Source organism: Anser brachyrhynchus, assembly GCF_964034855.1.
Source record: "Anser brachyrhynchus genome assembly, chromosome: 16".
Classification (NCBI taxonomy): domain Eukaryota; kingdom Metazoa; phylum Chordata; class Aves; order Anseriformes; family Anatidae; genus Anser; species Anser brachyrhynchus.
This window is the reverse complement of record NC_137734.1, coordinates 8,712,439-8,736,065: the sequence shown is the minus strand read 5'-3', so window position 1 is coordinate 8,736,065 and position 23,627 is coordinate 8,712,439. Positions and strand designations below refer to the sequence as shown.

Below are 23,627 nucleotides of genomic sequence, written 5' to 3'. Positions count from 1 at the left end.
GTAGCAAGAGCAGCGCGCGGTCATCCCAGCAGCTGGTCGGCTTCGCCTACAGTGGGAAGAGGTCTTGGCTGGAAGACAGCTAAAGGGGAGGGATATTACATATAGAAAGGTGAAGAACCATTTTAATTTAGAAAAAAAACACCAAAACATCCAAAAACCAAAATCAGACTGTCCAAACCACTACAAGCTGTAGCTTACTCGATGGTGCAGTTATGATTGCAATTATTATTTAACAGTTGTAGTGCAGTAGTGGTGACGAGCACGTCTAGAAACGCACTGTGAAAGCTATGTACTGTGCAAACATGGTGACGCAGTCAGGATGTCTCTGGAGTCATATTTACTGGTACGCACTCCTGAATTGCAAGAGGTGGTAAAACACCAGTCCAGCTCAAAATTACATCTGGAAACATTCCTTCAAGATGCGTGTTAATGTCAGTGGTCTTTCCAGGACCTGTGGTGCAATCAGGTACTGGAGAGTGGCTGGATTTTGAATTGGTCAGTTTTTCAAAGAGGACAAAGTGCTCACCCATCAGCAAACAAAATAAATAAGCAAAAGCTAAGGCCAACCTTAGACCATCCATGTCATCTGCCAGCTTGCAGGGCTGAGCTGATTTCAGGGTGGTGGAATTTCGCCAGGCTGAAACAAAGAAACCACAGAGTTTATGGGCTGACACAGCAAGGAGGCGGGGGCTGTTCAGGAGGTGCTGAGCTTACACCCCCTTCCCGGGATCGCAGGCTGCCCGCTCCCACAAGGCCCCGCGCTTGAGCCACGTACTGCAAATGAAAGTGCAGGGAGACGAGTTACAAGAAATCAGCATGCTGAGAATAAAGCTATCAAGAACCAAGAAGGCTGGGGCAGCTGATAAATGCTTCAAGCGCACAGCGTTGGTTCATGCAAGTAAGACCAAACCTAGGGATTTTGAAGAAGAAGAAAGGTGGAAAAGGAAGACAGAGTTAGGTTCCAGTTAATATTCTTGCTGCACTTAAACTAGACTTTACAAACTGGAGAGGGATGAAAAGAAGGAGCTAGAAGGAACTTTCTTGCCCAACCTAAAAAATCCTTTTACCTCTTCCTAAGATCTCAAAATTTAGTAGTATTCCAGAAAGGAATATATTTCCTTTGGGTAAATGTTATCTACCAATTCTCATGTGAGATTGAACTCTGGTTCCTATTCCCAGAAGCAAATGACACTGGACAAATAATCCAGCAGAACTGTGCCTTAGTTTCTCCTTCCATGAAACCACCTTTTATAAAGAACTTACCTCTGTTTGGATGAAGTATAAATCAAGTATGTAAGTTTAAAACACCGTTACTCATATTAAATCATTCGTTAAGCTGGCCTGTATGTTGCTATTTTCTCCCCACCCCAGGTCATAGAGGAACATTCAGAAAAATTGTCATTTTGAACAGCGAATAACCAAGCTACACATGAAGTCTGTATTTCACAAAAGATCGCTCAGCCTACAGCTGGTTGGGAGAGGGAAATCAGAGTCTGTCAGGGAAGAAGATGCTGGAGAATAAGTTTTCCCTCCCCTGTACAAAGTTCAGGACTCCCTGAATTCTGTAGCTGGGAAGTGGCCGGTCACAGGCAGTGTCCCTTTGGGGCTGCAAGCAAGACACCCACCCAAACCTAGATGCTGATGGCAGACGAGTAAGACGCTTCTCCAGAGGGACCCTCCCATTGTCTTAGCACATGGAAGGAAATTAGAAACCACAAAGCATGAACAACGTGAACAGAAAAGCCTTTGGTTTTTGCACTGTCCCTTCTCCTCCCCTGCAGGTACCTGGACAAATGCATGTTTTAAACAGTTGGTCTGCACTGGTGAAACTCTGGCAAAAATGTAACCATGCATTTGGTTCTGAAAGTCAATATACTGGGATCACAGTGTAGCCAAGAAGAAAGATAAGGCAGGGTTTTCTTACAGAAGCTGGTATCTGACCTCTTCTGCTTACACAAGGGAAAAATCTACACTCAGAGGGAAAGCAGGCATAGCCATTTACGCAGGGTGCCTCGTGGATACCATGGATCCTCAAATAGTAACAAAAGTGAAATACCCTCCCATCTGCAGAAGCTGGCTCCACGTTTCTGAGCAGAGCTGAGAAATTGTCTTAACATAAATCCTGTCCTAAAGGGACCGTGTCACACAGCCACACATCGGTGTTGTGACAGTGGGGAGACATCACCTTCATGTCCCCTGCGTTGCCAGATATGCCTAGCAAGGTCTGCTGCCCTTTTCTACGTGCAGCTCTGATGGGGATGGGGATGCACTGATGCTGTTGCCTTCTCATTCTGATCCCGTACACTTGTAGTAGCCAGCTGTTCACGCTGGGATAGAAGCCTAACCTTCCCCGGTGCCGCTCAAAATGTATCACAGTGCTCATCTCTGAGCAGTATTCATTTTGGGACCAAGACTCCTGACTTCTTTACACGCTAGAAAAGATTACAGTGAAACAGTAGGTCGGGAGTTCTGTCCCCTCTGCACTGCATGTTATCCAGCAGTGCCCACAACTATGTGCCCAGGGTGGGCTGTCATCAATGGCATGCCCTTGATAGGGCTTTGGGGGGCTGCTTTAGTATGGAAAACTGAGCTCTGATTCTGCTGTTGTGGTCCGCCTCCCCTGGTCTGCTGGATGCGAACCAGAAAACAGCCTCACCAAAAATGACCTTGGAAAAAGCATTCTTCCTTTAGCCGGAGAAAAGCTTTTCAAGAGAAAAGCTAGAAAACCAATAAAATTTTTGGAATGAACGATCACTAGGACACTCTCCAGAGGCCAAATGTGCACAGATGTTACACATCTGCCCAAGCCAGTCAGCCAGCCCTTCCAGCAATATCTGTTTGTTGATAAAGTACTACAATTACAAAAGCAGTTTAAATGATGGAGTTTATTCTCTTTGATCACAAGAGAGTTCCAGGGTCTCACTGCTTTGCTTTATCTGGTTGTTCAGAAGTCTTCCACATACGTGGACATTTCTGTGGGATTATTTTTCACTTCACTGAAAGACTCAATTTTCCAAGCAACGGGACACCACCTTTTCTTTCTACTGTGCATTATTCGCAAAGTGATCACTTGCGAACAAACAAGCAATATCATTTTTTCTGCGAGGAAACCAAAGAACTACCGGGTAGACACTTCAAGGTTTCTACAAGCAGAACTGAAACTAGCATTATCACTGGGCATAAGATCACAACAGCAGTGATTCATGCCTCCGTGCTCTCACCTCCCTGTCTGGGATGAACCAAGGAATTGCCATTCTGCAACAATTTCATGAAGGGATGTGCTCCACCAGCTCAAGATCCAGCAAGCATTCAAGCCGCCACAGAACTGTGGATACAAGGCTGAAGATGGAGGCTGGCAAGGACAAGCCTGCTAATTTCCCGGAGCAGGGCTTCATTTCATTCTTTGCAGAAAGGCACATGCCAATCGCGGTGTGTCGCACGGCACTCTAAGGGCTGACGTGATTCCTCTCATCACGGGCAGATAGCATCTTTCACATGAAACACTTTTCCAACTTCCTACAAGTTGATTTCAAACTGGAAAACATACGATTTTATATCCTTTGCAAAAACTATCTGTTGGCATTAATAGATAAACCTGGCCCAACTTAGGACACATGTGCCAACATGCTTTTGCAACTCACAGCTCTTGTCACATGGAGACCCAAGCTTAAATGCTCATGGGGAAAGTATAATGCTTTTGTGCCCAAACTCTGGAAGCGAGGTTTTGTACACAGGTAGGAGTTCCTAGGGGAATTCACTAGGACAGAATGCCTTAGGTACTTCGTAAAGTCTTGTTCTGTTTTACCCTAGCCCACAAAAATCAGGCACATTAATTTGTTAAGCTCTGAGCCTGGAGTCGAGACCTGATGAACTATTTGAATGACAGCCTGAAAAATATCAGTGTTCAAAGGGTAGGAACTACCTGAAAAACAAGTTTAAAAGGCAGTATCAAGAGTTTCCATGTTTGAGCAGAGTTATGTGTTGGCAACTGGCCCGTATGGGTCTTAGGCTGGGTTTCTGATAAGGCAGCAGGGAGGAGAAGGGGGAGACTTGTACTGGTGCCCCAGAAGCAGAACTGGCTGGGAAGAAGAAGCTGCACAGATAAATTGGGCCAGCAACTCCCCACTCTGCTGAGGTGCCTGAAGCCAAGACTGCCTGAAAGGGGGGAAACCATGGCCCCACTTCAGAACAAACAAAGAAGTGAAAAAGGCCTCAGGCTGGGTCATGCCTCGTGAAAATGACAACAACATATTTTGAAGTTAAACGAGAAAAAAAAAAAAGGAAAGAAAAAGGAACAAGGAAAAGTCAGCCCCCCTGCTCAGCTATCCTTTCACACAAAACACTAACAGCATGGCAGATGTGGGCAAAATTTATTTAGTTTTTTTGCTGCTGCTTGCTGTTTTGCTGTTTTCCCACAAATATGAAGTCACTGAGGTAAGAGATGGGTTACATTCTTTCAGCAAAGTCCCCATCCATGAGAAACGTGCTTCCTTCTGGGTCCTGACATGAGCTCAAGTTTCAGAGATTTGGACAGTCTGACTGAAATTCTCAAAAGGATCTGAGAGGGCCCATCAGAAACATCCAACTAAACAAAAGTGAGCAGAACTGCAGTCCTGGATTTACTGGGACCTTCAACACAAAAGGGATGGTGGAGAGCCAAGGGAAGAATGGAGGGATTAAATTCAGATGGACAATGAAACCCTCCTAGGACAAGGATGGAGACGGAAATATCTCCCCTCAGGTATCGTTCAGTGTTGAAGTTAGGCACTTTGGAGAAGGACTCACTGCAGAGCAGCGACGAGACAGTCTTCAGTTCCAAGAACACCAAGTGTCCTTGGAGGAAGGAGCAGGTTCCTCAAACGAGTGTCATTGTGATTTTGCCCAAATTCCTGAAGGGCAATAATGCCATAGGAGATGCCAAGAGAACTGTAACAGGTCCTTGACCTTAGTATTAGCAGCAGATTACACTCAAATCAGTGTTGCCACATCTCTGCTTTTAGATGTATGAATGAAGGGGAAAGAGGAAAAAAGAGGGAGGCCATAGCTGTCCTAAAAATCAGTGCTGTGCCCAAAGGATCGGATATGAGTATGAGGAAAAGATTATTCAGCAGACCCTTACCAACGGCAGAGTGTGGACAAACAGCAGGGTGCCTTCCCCACTCTGAACTTTCCCCACCCACTGTAACGTGGTTTCAGCCAAGAAGCCCAGATCATGTGTGGCAGCATTCACCAAGTCACAGGCTGTGTACAGTTCTTCCTTCTCCTTTTCATTTGCTGGAGGCGCCTGCCTTTGCTGAGAAGCCTTTTCCTTCCCTGATTTTTCTGAGTTGCTGACCTAACGGTTTCCTTTTATTTTTCTCTAGTGAAAATATAGAGGAGAGGAGTAGCCCAAGCCTGACCACGGGGTAAAGGGGTGGCTACATTATCAAATCCCTCTGTGCGGCTCAGCCACTTCCCCCATGACCATGATTCTCCCATCTGGTTGTTTGGGAAGGCATACAGAGAATGCCAGGCAACAGTGAGGGGGGATTACTGACGAAAAAGTCTTTGCGACTTCAGTGTCCATACTGGTTTTAATCTCAAACCCAAGGAAAGGGATAGGGAAGGGAAGAGGAGAGGAGATGTACTGCAGCGTGCTGCCATCTGTCAAGGGAAAGGGTTCTGCTTAGAGCAGGAGCAGGAAGAATTCTCTTAAGGATGAAGAAAACAGCTTACCTGGAGGAGTTTCTAAACCCACTTAATAGAAGCAGGCATGCTACTGCCTCTAGTTGCTTCAGATATATAAGAAGGATGGGGGAAACAGCAAAGTGTGTTTGTCAAAGCTGCTAGTGCTATGCCCAGCAGAATGGATTTGAGCACAAAGAACACCGGACTGGAAAGTACTCCTGTGTTACCAAGTCAGGCTCCTGCTATTACGGGCAGGCACAGCATGAGCTAGCTAGCTTCTGACTAGTCCTGTATGTCCAACTGCACTTCAATCCTATATATATATTCTTCCTACATACTCATAAGAAGTCAGTCAGTGTTCAATGACACCACTGGCTTTCCTTTGAGCCCCCAACATGAGTAAGACGCAGCTAACTTGCGAGGGAAGGAGGAGGGACAAGGAGGAAATGCCAGCCATGAAAGTTGGTCCAAAAAAGTTGGAAATCACATTCAGCCTCATTTCTAATTTTAGTCACTTTCTGAGGCCATCAAACACTAAATATTATTCTGCTGACCAAACCACAGATTTAGGAAGTGGCTGAATCCTGAGGATAGAATGATACTGTTTGGTTCGTGCATACAGCAGCCATGCACACCAGGGACATCAGCTGGGCGGTGGCTGCTGCGGAGGAGCAACACTAGCCTAGGCTACCTGCCACGGTCTCATCTCTTTTCCTCACTGCTGCTGAAGCTTCGGAGTAGGCCATGAGCAGGAGATAACTCCTCTACGTGTTTACCTTCCATTTTGTCATCCTGCAGAACAGTGGGAGGGAGGCCACAAACTCTGTCACCCTTGCCAATAAATGGCTGTAGAGTGCTAATGACTTTGGGGCCAGCTGATCTAGATCAGACTGGAATGAGCCAACTGGAGCAGGAGGGAAAGCTTGTATGGCATCATCCGTCATCTTCGGCTTGGGTTTGTCCTGAGCCAGAGTTACGCAAACAGCTCATGATCTGAGGGCAGTGACAGACCATTACTCACAGACTGGCCTCCCTCGGCACTGAAGTTCGAGCTCTTCATTCATCACCTGCCTTGGCAGCTCTTTTTGGTTAACTGGAGGAACACTATGCCACGGGATACTACCATAGCCAGAATTTGACATAACTTGCACATTAGGTGTATGTGTGAGCATTAGAAACATCCTCACGCCATTAAGGAGAAATAAAAATATTACTCTTCTACTAGGGTGCTCACTGAGATGTCTCAGGTTGGAGAGAGACTTCCTCTTTCATGCGGGGGTAGCTTTATGTTTACCACAGGGTAAAAGTAAGCACACAGGGCAAACCGCAGCATGGATGATATGCAGCAAGTTCACACCTTACCTTGCCCCACAGTAACATATTCAATTTGCTGTATCCTTAGAAATAATTATATTTAATACCCCCTTAGGAATTGTTAATAATACATTATACTGTTTAGAAGTTTAGAATATGGTGACCTACTTTTCAGGTTTAGTCTACAGAAAGCGCTCGGTGTGTTGGGACTTTCTGAAGACAGTGACAGCTGGGTTAGGGTACTTTTTAAACACCTCAGCCCCATCCTGCTGCAGCATTTGCAACGCCCAAAGCAGTGTGGTGCTCAAGACTTTTTTTTTTTTTTTTTTGTAAAGGCAAAAGCTCCTCCTAATTAATTTCCTGTGTGGATGCTAATTTGGAATCCACTTTGGGAGTTCAATTAATTTGCATTACACCGCTTGCATCCCGGAACAGCATCCACACCGCCGCGGAACGGCGATCCGCTTAAAATGCACAGGTTTCATGCACGTGAATGACTCTGTGCGGGCACAGCGCTTTTATTCAGCCACGGGGAAGGAAAACACCCGCTTCCCGAAGCACCTTCACGGCGAGCCTCGACCCGGAGGGGCCCGACGACGACCTCCGAAGCGCTCGGCGGCGGCCCGCCTCTCAGCCGTCCCCTCAGCGTTCCCCTCAGCGTTCCCCTCAGCCCTGCCCTCAGCCATCCCATGAGCCATCCCATGAGCCATCCCCTCAGCCATCCCCTCAGCCATCCCCTCAGCCCAGCCCTGAGCCGTCCCCTCAGCCCTGCCCTGAGCCGTCCCCTCGGCCGTCCCCTCAGCCCCCGCCGCCCGCCCCGCTCCGCCCGGCCCCGGGGCGGCGCAGCCCGGGCGGCCGCCGGGGATTTCCCCGGCCCGAGCCCGCTCTCGGCTTCTTGGAAGCCGGGACGCGTGACGGTGGGGGGCGAGCCGGACGTGTGCCACCGCCATCCGTGCTGCTGGGAGCTCCAGCCGCGCCCGGGAGGGCCCGGCCGGGTGCGGGAGCGAGGGACCGAGGGGCCCCGGCCCGTGGCAGGGCAGCCCGCGTTGTCGCCCCCCGGGACACGCGGGTGACACAGGCGGCGTGGGGCTTTCTGCGCTTGCAGGCTGACATCCCTTCCCCCTGCAGACGCTGCTGGTACATGCGCTTTCGCTTTTGCATTCAGCTGACCTACATTGTAAGCAGGCACTTGGAATTGCGTGGCTTTCCCAGCTGATTCTGAGTCCAGACTTTCAAAAACAAAACAGTGTCTTAATACTTGCGGTGTCCCTGCCGATGCCGCCTGCGTGCCGTTACTCACTCAGCCCCTTTTACAGAAACCTGCTGCTCTCATTACACTGGTCCCTGACATCAGTTCTGGCTTGCAGCCTGATCACAATATAAAAAATAAAAATACTGCGGTTGTGCTTGCAAGCATCCACATTATCACAAGCAAAGCAGGATGAGGTAAGCCAAAATCTGCTCAGACGCAACATGAATGGATTATTTGCACACTTCTCATCTACTGAGTCTCAGATGTGCACAGGAGTACGGGGACTCAGCTGTTCATACAGTCGGTTTACCTCGAGTCTGCACAATGTTTAAATTATAATGAATAGTAAACAAGTCAGAAATAAATTGAACAAGCAGCTTGCCTGGTGACAGTCTGTAACTGCCATTGCTCGGAGCGCTGCGGCATTCCAGCGAAACTCCAGCACAATCTGGGGAGAAAAAGGAAACGCATCTGTTCAGCTGTGTATTGTTCGGATCTGGCAGTGCTAACAGGAAATGGGAAGAAGAGGCTTCATTTTTACGTAGTGTTTCCCAAACCATTTGAAAATCTACTGTCTCTTAGAGTGTAGGCATATTTACATAGCAATTCTGCAGCGGTAGGGCTTCAAAGGCAGCCTCCCTATGTGAGTAAGCCTCATATTTGCATGTGCAAACAGCACTAGCACGTACAAAACACAGGCCCGGGTTCTCAGAACTGTAGGTGTGCTTTTATGCAGCCGGTATGCACATAAAACTACTGTAATTGTACTTCCATATTAAAAGGATGTGCCAGCCCTTTTAATTTGTATAGAGATCACAGTTTAATTACCTGCACTATGCTATAATCTAACTTCAAGAAAAGTTGTGCTATAACAGTATATAGGTGTCTAAATACTTATGTATATACTCCTTGTAAATATGAATATTAGCTAATGTATTCAGTGTATGCAAAATCAGTAAGGAATTCTAAGGTCTGCATAATGTTGTGTACAGAAATTAAATTAGCACCCAACATTTTTTTTATGTACCCGGTGAAATTAGAGCTGAAGTAGAGAACACCATTTTTCTTCCCAGGGAAAACCTCTCTCAAATTCTGCATGACAATTCCTGCCTCCAATCATACTCACACACACTACAAAGAGAATTAGTGAGGTTTGTACAGAAAACAAAGGGCATTTCTGTACTTTCTGTGAGTCCATAACAGCTTCACAATTATATAAAAGCCCAGTAACTCTTGATGTTATGCTTGGTAAGTCTGAAATTAGAAGATCACTTACTTCAAGGGATGACACTGATCCACATAAACCACACTGAGGAAACACTCCCTTATGTTAAGCCCTGCAGTTGCTACTCGCGCATCCAAATATTAAACAATCACTTTCTTTATGATAATCTTTTGTCCTTCTCATCTGAAGTGCTCACAAACATTAAAGGTGTTTCATAACCACAAAGTCATCATGCACAACGTTGTTAGCCCATGCTCAGCACAGAGGTGGGAACAGACTCCCACCAATACTCCAGTTCCCAGGTCCCAGCTTCCTTCCTAGTGCCCTTTGTAGGCTGCTCAGGAACTGAAGGGCAAGGCTGCCATCCCAGAACCAGGTATATAGCTCCTACTTCTGAAATGTAAGAAAAATGTCTTTTCGATACCGGTTGGCCATAAACCACAAGACCAATCCCCTGCCTCCTCCTGTAAACCCACACCCCGCAGCTCAGACATCCCCTCACTCAAGCACCTCTGCTATTGTGCAATGGTTAGATGAGGAAAATAATTCTTTCTTAACTCTAGCAGCTGAACTCTCTGCACTCTGCAGCATGAGACTGGATCATGCTGTTCATTATCTTATCTTCCTCAACTACATGTTACTAATGGTCTAAAAATTAGCCAGGCCTTCTGTAAAAATCCACCCACTCCGCTGGTACCTTTGACTCAGTTGAATGGCAGTGTTGGGGTTGACACATTCAAGAAACCCCATTTATCTCTCCAGTGCAAAAACAAAGCACACGCTTCTAGAACCAACACGCTTACACCACTACAGAGTGCTGTTGAACAGCTGGGACTCTTAAACACCATTATAATACATACAAATAATTTAAACGCATGCCTAGGTGTATTGGGGGCTATTTTCCAGTCTCAGCATACAATCATATACGATAATTTAACTCTGTAAGATGCTGAGTGCTCCCAATATGAAGCTTAGCCCTATGGACTTTACTGGGAGATAAGGACAGCTTGTGTTCTAGCAGCATGCAAGAATAATAATATATATTTTTTGAAACTCTAAGCTGAAAATGAGTTTATTTCAAACCACAGCCCTTCAACAGATTCCCTCATACAGAGCAGGGAGCTCGAGCAAAACATAATACCCCATTCTCTGTAAAAAACTGGGATTGTTCTTCAGGCCCAGAAACTAAAACACCAGCTATGTCACTGGCAATTAAATACAGCAAAAATTTCAAAGAATTACTGTATTCAACGGAATTAAATAAAGAAAGCATCTAAGAAGCCAATGAGAACACAAGAAGCTTTGACATCATTTGTCTTGACAGTGGTTCTCCAGGTCTGCTCCCAGCTCCATTTGAACCTTCCCGGTGACACATACAATGGAAAAAAAATATGTTTAGTTTGGATCTGATATTCATGGCACTTAGAAAGCTCAAACAGTTGGCCAAAATAAGAGTGTATAGAAATAATGTAATTTCAGGCAAAAATGCAATATCTGATTAGTCATTCAAAAAAATGGCCGCAGCATTTACCACAAACCAAGAATATACAGCTTGAGGAAAGGTTTTTCTTGCTTGGGGTCCATATGAGGAGGTGATTAATATGCGAGAAGATCCTCAGGTCCAAATGCAGTTTGCAAGGCAATCAGGTGACGTGTTTTCTCGTACGTAAGAGATTCCTCCTGATCGGGGATAAGGCGCTCACTGACAGTGGGCAGCTGGCTATCAGACGTGCTGTGTGGCCGCCAGCTCCCCTAGGTATGCAGGACTTTTCTACTACACTTGGCCAACGTCTGTGTGCAGAAGGGAGTCTGCCCCTTCCTATCTTTTTGTCTGAAGTGAAGTTACTGCCTTATTAGACTCTCACATAACAAAAATAACAGTCTGAATAAGCTGAAAAACTGGTCTCTGGAATTGCCCTCAGGCCTCTGGTAAGTCACACAAGAGGAATGGGTCTTGGGATTGCTTCACCTGGGACAAAGATACCCGTCATTAGCTGATGCTGAACAACACCCCGGACTGCTCTCTGACTGATGAAGACATGGGATATGGGAGGTGAGGGGAAAGGGCAGGGCCTGTGCCGCACGGACAGGGCGGTGGTTGGTCCGCGCTGATTTCCTGTAACCAAAAGGGCTGCACTTCTGCTTTCCTTCTCACGGCTGTTGTCTAACAGGAAAGTTGCTTTTACGCCTTGTTTGGACACTGATTGCTGAGCACAGGCCAGTTGCATAAGCTCTAAGGGTACCTCTGGTACCTTAATCTGCCCCCTTCCTCATTAGCTGTTTGCTCACTGCCTCCTTTCCTTCCTCTTCTTCATTTCCTTGCTGTTGCAGAAGAACGAACACTGAGTGAATGGGGAAAGCGTCCAGAAAGGAACTTCGGACAGGGAAGCATCCAGTGGTCCCTCCGCTACGGGTAACATTTACGGAACCTGCTGTTAATCAGAGATGAAGTTTCTCGGTGCAGCGTCATACAAAGCCTGTTGCTGCTTATTACTTAATCATTGCTTCCTCAAATGGCACCCAGAATTGGGTAACAGCTTTCCTGAAGGTGACAGAAGCAAGGAAAAGATAGCACTTCGATGATAAAAATGAAAGCTTCAGTTTATCAAAGGGGCTTTGACCTGTCCACTGATGAGAGAAGTGGTCGACTAGGTTCTAGTGAACGCAAACTGGACTCAGAAGAACTAGCTTGAGGTTTTCAGAGGTTCAGCCCTGTCACAGGATGTATCCCTCCTCTTATCTGCCTGCCTTCCTGAGCTCACTCGAAATTAACAAGCAAACAATAAAATGATGCCATTTTTTGCCAAAAGTGCCTAGCCATTTGTGTTCATTTCCATTTTTGGACATTCAGCTCAAGACGCAGAGTATCAGACAACTATGAGATAGGTAATTTTATCCACAAAAACCCTACTGAGCATAGGCTCGGTAGTCTGTTTCTTATCACTGATGTGCTATTAGGTTATTAAGGAACAGTAAACAGCTGACATTCTTTGTGGTCCTGAAGGGAGATTAAAACTTTCCAAAAGTGCTTCAACTTGCAGTATGTTGTTAGTCCATAAAAGTGCTATGTACAGATACAGATCTTCCTGATCTAGTGGTACTAGACTAGGAAGTTTCAGGACTTTCCTACGTGACAAAAACACTGGAGGTCAAAGTGGATGTTGCCTATGATCTATGTGACATTCAAAATGCCAAACATATTTCCCAGATGAAGGATTAATTTGCGAACCTGTATTCCACTCCTCGTCCCACCAAAATCATACTTCTCATTTGTCAAATGAATTTCATTAAGAGAGGGGGGAAGTATGAAGACAAACATTTACACTTCAGAAAGCAGCAGCATGAACTTTCTTGGGAAGGTTTGGAAGAGGAAACAAAATCTCCAAAGTCCTAACTGGAATCTCTTGGAACTCTCTGCTGCTCTTTTCAGATTTTCTGTTTCCCATTTGACCTTTTTTAATTTCCTTACCTTTTTAATATCAAGAAAGCGAGCCCTCGGAAACAGCACTGAGAAGCTAGAGAGAAGTATGTTTAGAGAGAGGATGGAAGGAACAGACTCCATGAAGTTCTGCTGTGGCTGTCTGTTTCATTTGCTTCAGTTTTCCAGCTTTAATGGCTCAGCTGTCCCCACATCAAGAATGCCATTTTTTGCTCAGTGTAACAGATTCCCACAGAGATGGTGCAGAGTATGCTCTCTTGTGGTGACTTTATTTTAACTTTGTGTCTTAGTGAAAGAAAAAGAAAAACCCATTCTGACAACGTATGTTTCCACATTACATTTAGAGGAAAACTATTTTTACAAGTTTTTCCAGTGCAACATTTCACAGAAATGCACTGGCACTCAGGGGAAGATTAGGTGCATGAGGCACACACCCACTGAGAACACAAGCATTTAATTCTTCCTCTGGAGACACATGAACCAAGTGCCCCACTGACTAGCATAATGATTTGAAGGACGAGTTAGCTCCTCTGAGACAGCAACAGTAAACAAGAAATCGAACAGCCCATTTCCGTGTGTACACACACGGAGGAAAATGAGTGCTATCAGCCCTGGCATCAAGTGGCTAACCCTCTCCTGCAAAGACCTTGACAACAGATAATCCATACCAATTTATGTGCACTCCCCACATGAAATCTTCCCCAATTTTTTTTTTTTTTTAAAGGAAGCTAGGTCTGGCAAGAAAACAGCTTTCAAAACAAACAAAAAAAAAAGGGGTGAATTCCGAACAGATGTGACAGCACACCGGAACGGGGCTCATTCTGTGGGCCAGCATCCTCAGTGGGCTCTGAGGAAAGGGCAAGTACATCTCTACTCTCAGGGGGCTACGGAAGCGGAAACACTGAAGGCACCTCTTCGCAAGACTGAGAGTAGTAATCGCAGCTATATAATAGCCCCTTGGCTGCCAGCAGCTCTAGTTAGAAAAGGGAAGCATTAAAAAGCACACAGCTTTTGGTTCCTCGCGCTTATTCATCATGAACGTCTTCCCAAACTTAAGAATTTAGAGTCTTATAATGGTTTTCATTAGCAATCTTGGGAATAGTGCATTGTATAGAAGCCAAAGCCCCAGCAGAATAAAATAAGTCTTACCAACAGGAGTGAATATGAAGTACCCCTACGAGCCAGACACATCTCAAAGCAGCTGCTTGTTATTTTTCTTTGGCATGTGTTTTTTTGGATATGAGACACCTTCATCTTCCTAACCCCAAACAGACAGAAGAACAGAACACACTGTGCCTATTGTGGGCCAAATCCTTGGCTGACAGAAATCAGATTCACTCCATTGAAATCAATATAGATGTTGTATCTGATACGGACTGGGATTCTGACCTCTTGCACTGGCCTCTCACACATCTGAGACATGGGTTACCCTAACAGCTATCACTTTGCTTCACCAAATAACACAGCTCTAAACACAGAGAGCTTAAGGTCTACAAAGAGGCAGGATCAGTCGGCTAATAAGGATACTGCACAGGGGTCTGCGGATTTTGTGGGTTTTTGAATTATTGTTTTAGATTTAGAACAGATTTTCCCAGTATTCAAGACTCTGAAGAGACAGCAGTTGGCAATGTAACTTGGAATCTGATAAAACTAATCCTTCAAGTTCGTATGCCTCACTGACAGATTCGGTTTGAATTTGTATAGCCTTTACTTTACAATCACAGAACAACAAAACAAGCAAGACCCTAATGTATAAACCCCTTATCTCCAAAAAAAAAGGTAGCTATTTTACCTCATCTTCAGTGTAAAGGCTTCTTAGATGTAAAGATAGATTGCAGAGAGATATTTGTTAAATTCCTGTTGGTCAAAGAAGAAGCTGTCAGATTATTTGCATTTTATTACTGCTTTTGAAAACACTGAGACCTTGCTAAAACAGAAGCTAGGTCTCACTTTCAGCAACTGAGACTAATGCTGCCAAGAATATGAAAAGCAAGATGTGTGTTTGAGGACAGATACAAGACCTAACATCTTTTTGCCTGAAAAAAGACCGGAAGAAATAGTGAGAAGTCATCTTGTTCTGCCCAGCAGCTCCAGTTGCTTATGTGAACGTCTCTTGATGAGTTGAGCTAGGTCTGTTGGTGTGTTGCAATCACCCTGGCAGGATTCTGGCAGGATTTCCAAGGCTATTAATTAGCAGATTACTCATCAGTGGGAGCTAGGGCATCCTGTAAACTGATGCTCCCTTGACCCTGCTGAATTAATTTTCCATAAATAAAGTGCAAACCTCGCAAATTTCATTGGTCTCCATGGGACAGATTTTTTTCCTTCATTTGCACAGCTAAAGCAACTATTCAAAATGATATAAAAACACCTGCTCAGCGCTTAGATGGTAAAATAGCCCCAAAGTGGATCTTTATACAGAGTTTTCCATACTACATGTATGTCACTGAAACAAAGTGCATGAAATACTCAGGTAAACATGTCAACGCGTTTGCAGGCTGTGCTGCAGTCTGCTTGTAGCCTTGAACATTAGAATCTAGTGTGTTTAGAGGGGAAATGTTGACAAGAACACTGGGATTTCCTCCTTGTTCATTTAAAAAGTAAAAGAGGAGTTTTAACTTCTACCTGATGGGCAGATGGATCGATCTTGCATTAGAGCATCTGCAGGACAGCACACACAGCTGGGCAGCACATTCTTCTTACGTATTGTGAATGCAGCACAGGATACAAAGCTGAGCAGAATTTCACTTATACAACTGGTGGTTAACTCTGTGCCAGCAGTAATTAGCTTCTGTAAAGAGTTTATAACAAGAAACCACAGAACAGTTTTATTCTGATGAAACTGATGGGAAAAACCCATTTGCGTCTGTCCATGGGGTGTGAGCTCCAAGGCTTGGCAGGAGAATTGAGACGCAGGCTTTCAGGCCAACGGCAAAAAAATTCTTCACTGAACTACAGAGCAGCTTCCTTTTTAATAATTATTTGTATTACAGCAGCATCTCTAGTCCTAGTCAAGGATGAGGGCTCCTGGTATCATGAATGAAACAGCTAAATACAGGCAGGACCTTGCTCCCAAGCATGCATGGTCTGGTGCCCTGATTTGGCAAAAGCTGGCACTTTAGCTAAATGTTAATACATTTATGCCAAGGAGATTGCTGTCAAAATTAGGTCAAATTTTGAAAAATCAAGGTCTTAATTATTAGTTAGAAAAACGTACTAATACATATTATTGATTCTAAAAGAGCAGTGAGTGTATGCTTAACCCTGAAGGTGGGACTAATTAATTTCAGTGTAATTACATCCATTGATAAAACTAGAGAAGCTGTTGCCAGTTTGTAGCATAAAAGCTTGTATTAACATCTGCACCCATATCAAAAGTGTGCTGGAACAGGTATTTTCTTCAATATGCTGGTAGCATACAGCATATAGAAGCCCCCGTCAGAGGGGCTCAGTGCCCTAAGTACCAGGCAAATACTGAGCTCCTGATCCTACAGCAAAAACATAAAGGGAAAGATGGGAGCGGAGCCATGAAGTTAACTTCAGCTAGCTACCTGGGGCCACACACCAGGTGGCTGCTGAGAATACAGACCAGATCACCTGTGTCACCGTTGTCATTAAAACACTTCAATAACTGATTTTACCAACAAAAAAAAAAAAACAAAGGAGGAAAAAAAGACATAAAAATACTTTACTTCATATATCCAGGTTTCTTGGAGAAAGTCTACTGAAAAACAGGCTCTTGCCAGACTTCGAGAGGAGAGCTGACAAGTGCATTGGATAAGGGAAAGTCAACGTTAACAGGACTGGACTTTCCCAGTAGAGGAAGCTATTGCAGGAAGAGAGCATGACTGAGCTGACCTGGGGAGGAAATTCTCTGCTCTTATGGCCACACTACCGGGGTGTTGCACAAGCGTGTGCTCCTGCTCTGACTGTGCTGGAGGCAGTGCCATCCACAGCCACCTCTGGCAGGGTGCTGCCCCAGCGCCTGTTCCAGGCTGTAACAGTGGAACTTCACTGCCGCTGCCTTCAGGAAATCACATTCTTAGAATTTGTCCCTCCTAGCCTGACGGCTTGGCAAGCTACGTCGTCTTTTGTATAAGGTACTACATGGATCAATCAACTGCTCACGAGGTAAACTCCAGCCCTCCCTTCTGCTCTCTCAACTCACCTCTCTTCAGGGAGATGAGATCTGTATGAACGCTGCGAAGAACACAATACACGTGCCAGGCTGGTTGGTAGCAAGGCATGAAATACCGAATGAATAACATCAAAAAAAAGTTCATGGTATTCAGTTCTATCAGACAGGGTAACAATCTGCCATACAAAAGCACGCTGGCTATCTGAATAGAGCATTCTTTAAAGCCTTAAGTGCAGGTGTAGCTGGTTTCTGTAAAGTATTGTGCCTTTAAACGTGCCCTGCATCACAAACGGGGAAAGGACTAATTGCAGCATATGCTCGTTTACCTGTGCTAGTCTAACACAGCTAGGTAACAACAGGAGCAAAAATGTGGCAACATGGGTTTAACAGCCAGAGGATGCAGCCAGAGTCCTTCGAAGTTTGTACTCTGGTTACTAGCACGTTAAACACCTCTCAGCTGCACCTCTGTGGTTGTTAGTATTTATGCTGATTAGATTAAGCTAGCACTGATATTTTTGCACTTGCTACAAGTGCACCTTCATTTTCTTGGGTGGTGTGTGCATACGCAGGGCAAGGTGTGAATAGGCACCCAGGGTTTGTCCCCAGGTGCAGGTGGGACTAGCTGCCTGATCCCAGCAGGGCAGAAGGAAGGAGCTGAGCAGCTCCGTGGTGGGGCAGCATACTGCAGCTCTCCTCCTAACTCCGTGGAATGGACCTCGGCATTGGGCAAAGGACAAATCGTAACCGAAATTTGTAATTTGCCATACCTTCGGATACATGCATTTTTCTTAACACAAAAAAGGAAGTGGGCATGGTAAAGTAAGTGTATGATTAACTAGAGAGGAGATGTGGGCTCAGTACTTGGTTTTTCCTGACCAAGCTCTATCACCAACTCTGACATCCTATTGAAATTATTTCCCCTCCTTCGGGTTTTGTTTCTCTTCGCAGTTTCTCTGTTTCATTCATTTATGCTGTAGTTTCTCTTGACATGTTTTGCACAGTACATAGCAACAGAGTCCAGACTTACTGTGGGATTTTGGGCACGACTGTAGTAGAAATAAGCAGTAATTCAAATGTGATACTCCTGTTCCTTAGCATACATGCACTTCCTGCCAATTGAAAAAAGCAAGTAAAAAGAGCTTTGTTTTTGCTTTTTTTTTTTTTTTTTTTTTTTTTTTCCTACAGACCTGTGCACCTAAAGAGAGGAGCAGGTGATGAGGTGCTTGGGCTCTGTACCAGCTCTCTGAGCAGAAAGGCTGGAGTTCAGGACTCCTGCTGACAACCTGTATCATTGTTCATGGCGAAGCAAGCTCACTCCTGTGCTTCTGTCTGCCATCACAAACAGCAGATCCGAGCCTTTCAAAATTTGTCAACGTTGCAAATGCACTCAGACTTAAATACTTTTTGTCCAGCATCCACAAGAGCCCTATAAGCTAAGCTCGGAAGTGACTTTACGTGACAGCAGTGAAAGAGAGAAAGGCTAGTCCCGGACTATTAGTCACTGGCTTGCTGCTATCGGATTTCACTAACAAGAGGTGGCACTGGCACCTTGTTGTTCTGAAGCTACTGGAAAGTCATTAGCTTCGGTTCCAAAGCCAAAACCTCCTGCGTTCCCTTTTAACAGCAGCCAAGAGATCTTGATTAAAAAAGATGTATAATTAAAAAAGATTTAACAGGAAACTGAAGACAACCTCTAATCAATCTAATCCTGAGCTTTATTCCACGGAGAAAATAAACCAGAAAGGCTTTATCCTTGGTATGTTCTGAACAGTGCGCCATTAAATCTGATCCCAGTAAGTATCACAAAAAAGCAGGTGAGGAAAAGAGGGTAAAAAGGATCAAATGGCTGAGTTCCTGAAGGTAGGAAACAGCTTTCTTGTTGTATCTTCAGCTTCCAGGAGAGAGGGAGTGTCCCGGGCTTTATCCTGCTGGAGGCACTCTGCCTGGGGAGGGAGCGTCCTCATGAAAGGCATTGTGCTCAGCTCCTGGGAGGGCCCGTTTGCCTGTCAGGGAAGCATCAGGGTTAGCTCTGGGGAACAGGATCAGCCTGCATCATCCTAGGGAGGCTCCTCATCCGGCCCTCAGAGAGAGGGAGGGATTGGCCTTCTGCCCGCCGGTAGCCTCCCCAGCCCCTGGACGCTCTGCGTGCAGCCACCCAGCCGTCGGGGCGCAACGACGGGCCAGGCTTCAAGGAGAAGGAGCAGGCGCAGGCAGAACGGGCAAACATAAGGACAGATTTTAGTTACAAATCAGTAGTTATTCCCCTGACCTAAACGCTTTAAAGAAACTACGTGGAGCTGCTAGGTTCAGATGCTGCAAGTTAAGTTTGTGGTGCTGGGACCACAGACCGTGCATGACATTAGTCCAGCACGTACGGTATATCCCTGTTTCTTGATGCAGTTACTTGCTAAAAACAACAAGAACAGCAATCAGCCCTGGTTCTCTAAATAGGTTTAAAGATTCTTTTCTAGATCCATCTTAAAGTGATCGGTATTTTCAGCAGCGAGTAAATGAGGATCACTCTTCAGGCTGCAGAGAAGTTGCAGCAGGGCTTGGTTCCCACCATGTACACACACCAGCATTACTGGTCTCAATTCTGAACGAGGCCTGCAGGCACTACTAGAGTACAAATAATGAATGCCAAGAATGATGGAGTAGTCTTGAGGGAGCACATCATTACAAGAGCTAGGTATTAGCATGGACTGAACCCATGCCCCCGGAGGATATGGAAATTTATCTTAAATGAGACATAAACAGTCATGTAGCTGCAGTCAGGGTCATCTGTCTTACCAGTTTTCAAAGCCTAAGATGGCTCAGCGAGCAATGGGGCAGCCATGGTCCTTCCAAGATTCCTCAAAAGAATTTTGGAAGAAGCAAAGAAGGGACTGATGCTGAGCAGCCCAGCAGCACATCCACTCCCTTTCGCGACCCATGAAGCTCAGTAAGAGGAAGGAGCCACCGTCACTGCGGCTCACAGCTCAGACAAGTCACCCTGGCTCCAGCAGAGCAGGTTCCTCACTGGAGCAAACATTATATGGCAGGTTGCAGATACCTACACGAGTCTGTGCTTCTTTGGCATGCTGGTGGCATTGCAGCCTGCTGGCTGGCAGAACTTGAGGAACTTGGTTAGGGTTACCAGCCAGTCAGCCTTCTGTTAACCTTCAGCATGCAGCACGTGCCCAGGACATTACTGCTGGATTTTCCTTGTCCTCTTGCTAAGATGTATCACTGAGCAGGAAGCAGCTTCTGGGATAGATGGGGAATGATGCTGAAAATAATTTGAAAGGAAGAGAGGGCGAAAATATACTGTTGTGATGTTTCTGAGTAAATAAATATAACAGTGATGGAAGCTCCTCTGGCAGAGACATTGGCAGAGCCTCCACAAATTAGTTTAGCACTAGAGAATTGACATGGAATGGAAACAAGGCGTTCAAAGCGAGGACATGCTTTGACTAAGCACGAAGCTGACGTTATTCAAGAAGAAGTGGAGTTGGCTCCAGAGCAGCTAATTCATGTCTCCTTATCTTCCTCTGGCAGGGCTAGCTGCTTCAAGACCACTTGATGTGTGCCTGCAGCTTTCTCCCCCTCCCCTCACTGTGTGCCTTGCAGGAAACAAAACCTGGTTCTGTTGTAAAGGACCCCAGCTCCCCATGGGCTGCAGCCTATCGGGCATCTCTGTCACACCCCAGCATTCAGACGTGGATGGCAATATCTGCCCTGGCTCTAAGACCAACACTGTGCTAAAACATTTGCTGGAGTACAAATGCCAGTTATAAGTTTTGTTTTTGTCACATTCCTGTGTTAGTACGAGGTCTAGTAAACACAGATACACTGTCATAAAGACACTTTGCAAGTAGAATGTCATTCGCTTAGCAAAACTCAACTGATGACAAATTTTACTGCTTGTAACATTTTTTGTTGGAATAAGCCTGTTACAGATTTCAGGGGAGATAATCACAACAACAGGTTTGATATCTGCAAAGTATAACATTTTCTTAATCTCTGGTAGTTAAATTAATTTTCTCTGCCATTCATTCAGCAGAGCTAGTATTACATGGACAGAGATACTACAACATCGTGCTGGACCATTCTGTCATAAAGTAAGTCCTGGCTTATACTGATATTTAAAAAAAAGTTGGCCGTGTTTACTATGCCTTGTAGCTTGTCTCTCACATTCACGGTGAGTTTCCTATCTGCAGAATGGCACCTGAGCAGGAATTGCTCTTGGGATAACTACTTTTTACTTCCTTGACTGTCTCTATTTACGGACTAAGAGAAAGCAAGTGCAACATGGAAAGACCAGAATCGTAGGGCTGCCACGTTCTGAACTGACACCTGTGTTCCTAAATAAGTTTCAAAATACACCAGGGTTAAATACAGGCTTAGGCCAAGCTGGGAATCAGGCTGGGTTAACCTCAGCGGATATTCCAGGTCTGAGCTCTATCGCCATCAAAAGCTGACCTCTGAGCTCTGCAGTGTAACGGTGCTGACTGATACAAGGGCTGTGATAACTTTAAGCTCAGGCCTAACTGTCTGTATAGACCAAAACGGCTGCTGTTACCCTGTTCCTTCATCTGTCTGAGGACACCCTCTGTCAATTCACCAGGACTACTGTCCTCTCCTGTTTTCCTAAATCTAAGCACTCCTTTAGGCTTCTGATTTCAGCCATGCTGTCCCATCACGGGTGACCTTTGCATTTCTTCCTGCAGCCCTGTTCCCAACGCAGGGGCTGACCCTGCCCGAAGTGGTAGAGCTCGGTTTTCCCAGGGCCACAGAAAGCAGAGGGGAGGACTCTTGCCAGGACACCTCCTCTCTGCTTCCTGTTTACGTGGCCCGGCAGCACGCCAAGTCTGCGTGGTGCTTTTTGTCTACATGGCCAGCGAAGGTTTAGGAGCAGGTGGAAGGGAGGCTGACTCAGTTCATCCCTCTTAGTTTATGCCGAGCGGACTACATGTCGATGTGAACTCACCCTGTGCTCTGGCCTCATTCAGCTTTATAGTTTGGTGGTTTCCAGTGAATTTCCAACAACCTCTCAGAAAACAATTCTGCATTATTCCTAGCTCTAAGCGCCTCACTTTTTTTCCCTCTATTATCACCTTCTATTTTGTAATACCTCCAAAGAGGGAACAACTTCTACTATCCTTGTCTAGTAACAAACCGAGTACACTTCCAGGGTTGAATAGCACTGAGTATTTATAATCACCTGGGACACAATCCTCAGCATTTCAAGTAGAGTGAAGTGGCGTTACCTTTGAGTCATGAGTTGGAGAACTGACGGATCCTGCTACAAAGGCAGCATCCATGAATGACTCCTCAGTGGAAAAAACGGGCTGCCAACGTATTGCTAGCATCTGTTACAGCAATGGCAGTGACATTTTAAAATACTAAACCCAGTTGGTAAGTTACTATTTTAGAGCAGATGTATAAATTCAGCACACTTTCATCAAAACCAGAGCATGCATCCAGCAAATTGGAACTTGATGTCGGCAGTAAACATTTGTACAGTGAACACAAACATGCAACATGAGAGTTGTGTGTCATGCCTTCGGTAACCAGCACCGGGGAGGCTTGGGGCAAGAAAATGTTTCATACTGGCTTTCTTGACCAAAGAGACAACTTCTTCCCTAAATAAATAAATAAATAAATAAATAAATAAACAAATAAATAAAATGTGTGCAATTCAGAGACGGGGGCCTTGCCTTACGTGGTATCAGTTAGAAGAATCATTCATGGTAGGGAAAGAACTCAACTGCTTATGAGGGAGGTGTTTGTTCAGCCTTACAAGCTTTGAAATGTACGGACTGGTGAATGTAAGCGAGCATGAAATCTCTTCAGCCCTACGTTAACCTCACGGCTGCAGCTCCTAGTGCCAGGAGCACTAAGAAGAACATTCCTGCTCAGTTACAGCACACCAAGGGACAGAAGGAGCTTGGGCAAAGGACAGCAACAAACGTAGAAGCCTTGGTGTGAAACAGTTAAAAGTACTTGACTCATGTCTTTTCAGGAATTAAGGACTAGCTGTGAAAAGCTCTATTGACTTCCAGGGAACCGGGCTGTAAACACCACAGCAGAACTGACTCTGAGGACAGTGTAATGTATCTGACGGGTACAAATCTTCACATGGCCAGCATCAGGCGAGGTGCTTGTCAAAACGGCATCTGCAGCTGTTCCCTTTTCAGGCTGTTTACTCTGCAGGAGGATTTACCATCTGTGCAGAAAAACAATGCACACCCCAGAAATCAGTGTCTGTCAGATGAAGCCCAGTCTCGTGGCTGAAGCACAGGACGAGCAGTCAGGAGATTTGGATTCTATTTATTGCTCTCCGAGTGACTCCCAGAGCAAATAAGGGGAAATCACTTTGCTGTGTCTTGTTTTCTTTACTCCAACGTACTACTTTACCTAATTAGTGGTATGAACACCAATTGTTTGTGTGTATAAAGTGCTTTTTGTTCTTTGGATTGCAAAGGTAAAGCAGAACTGAACAAGATGTATTTCCACAGAATTTTTAAAGCTTCAGGAATAGCAGGTCAACCTTTCCACGGCAGCAAAGGGTCTGTAGAGCATATCACAAAAGACTCAAAACCTCACTGTG

At 45.3% G+C, this 23,627-nt stretch overlaps 1 protein-coding gene across 15 annotated transcripts in view; it reads right to left on the bottom strand.

Annotated features, from left to right (window-relative positions):
• LOC308178889 (uncharacterized protein) overlaps positions 1 to 23,627 on the bottom strand; it is a 173,142-nt gene that overhangs the window by 61,217 nt on the left and 88,298 nt on the right. For 3 of the 15 annotated variants that reach the window (XM_080558089.1, XM_080558091.1, XM_080558092.1), the window contains 2 exons: positions 8,616 to 8,681; positions 568 to 637 (listed from right to left, as the gene is read on the bottom strand). The exons of 7 other annotated variants lie outside the window; for them this stretch is intronic. In XM_080558089.1, coding sequence (XP_080414215.1) covers positions 568 to 637; positions 8,616 to 8,681 — 136 coding nt within the window. 5 more of the 15 variants (XM_080558090.1, XM_080558093.1, XM_080558095.1 and 2 more) reach the window with 4 other exon arrangements.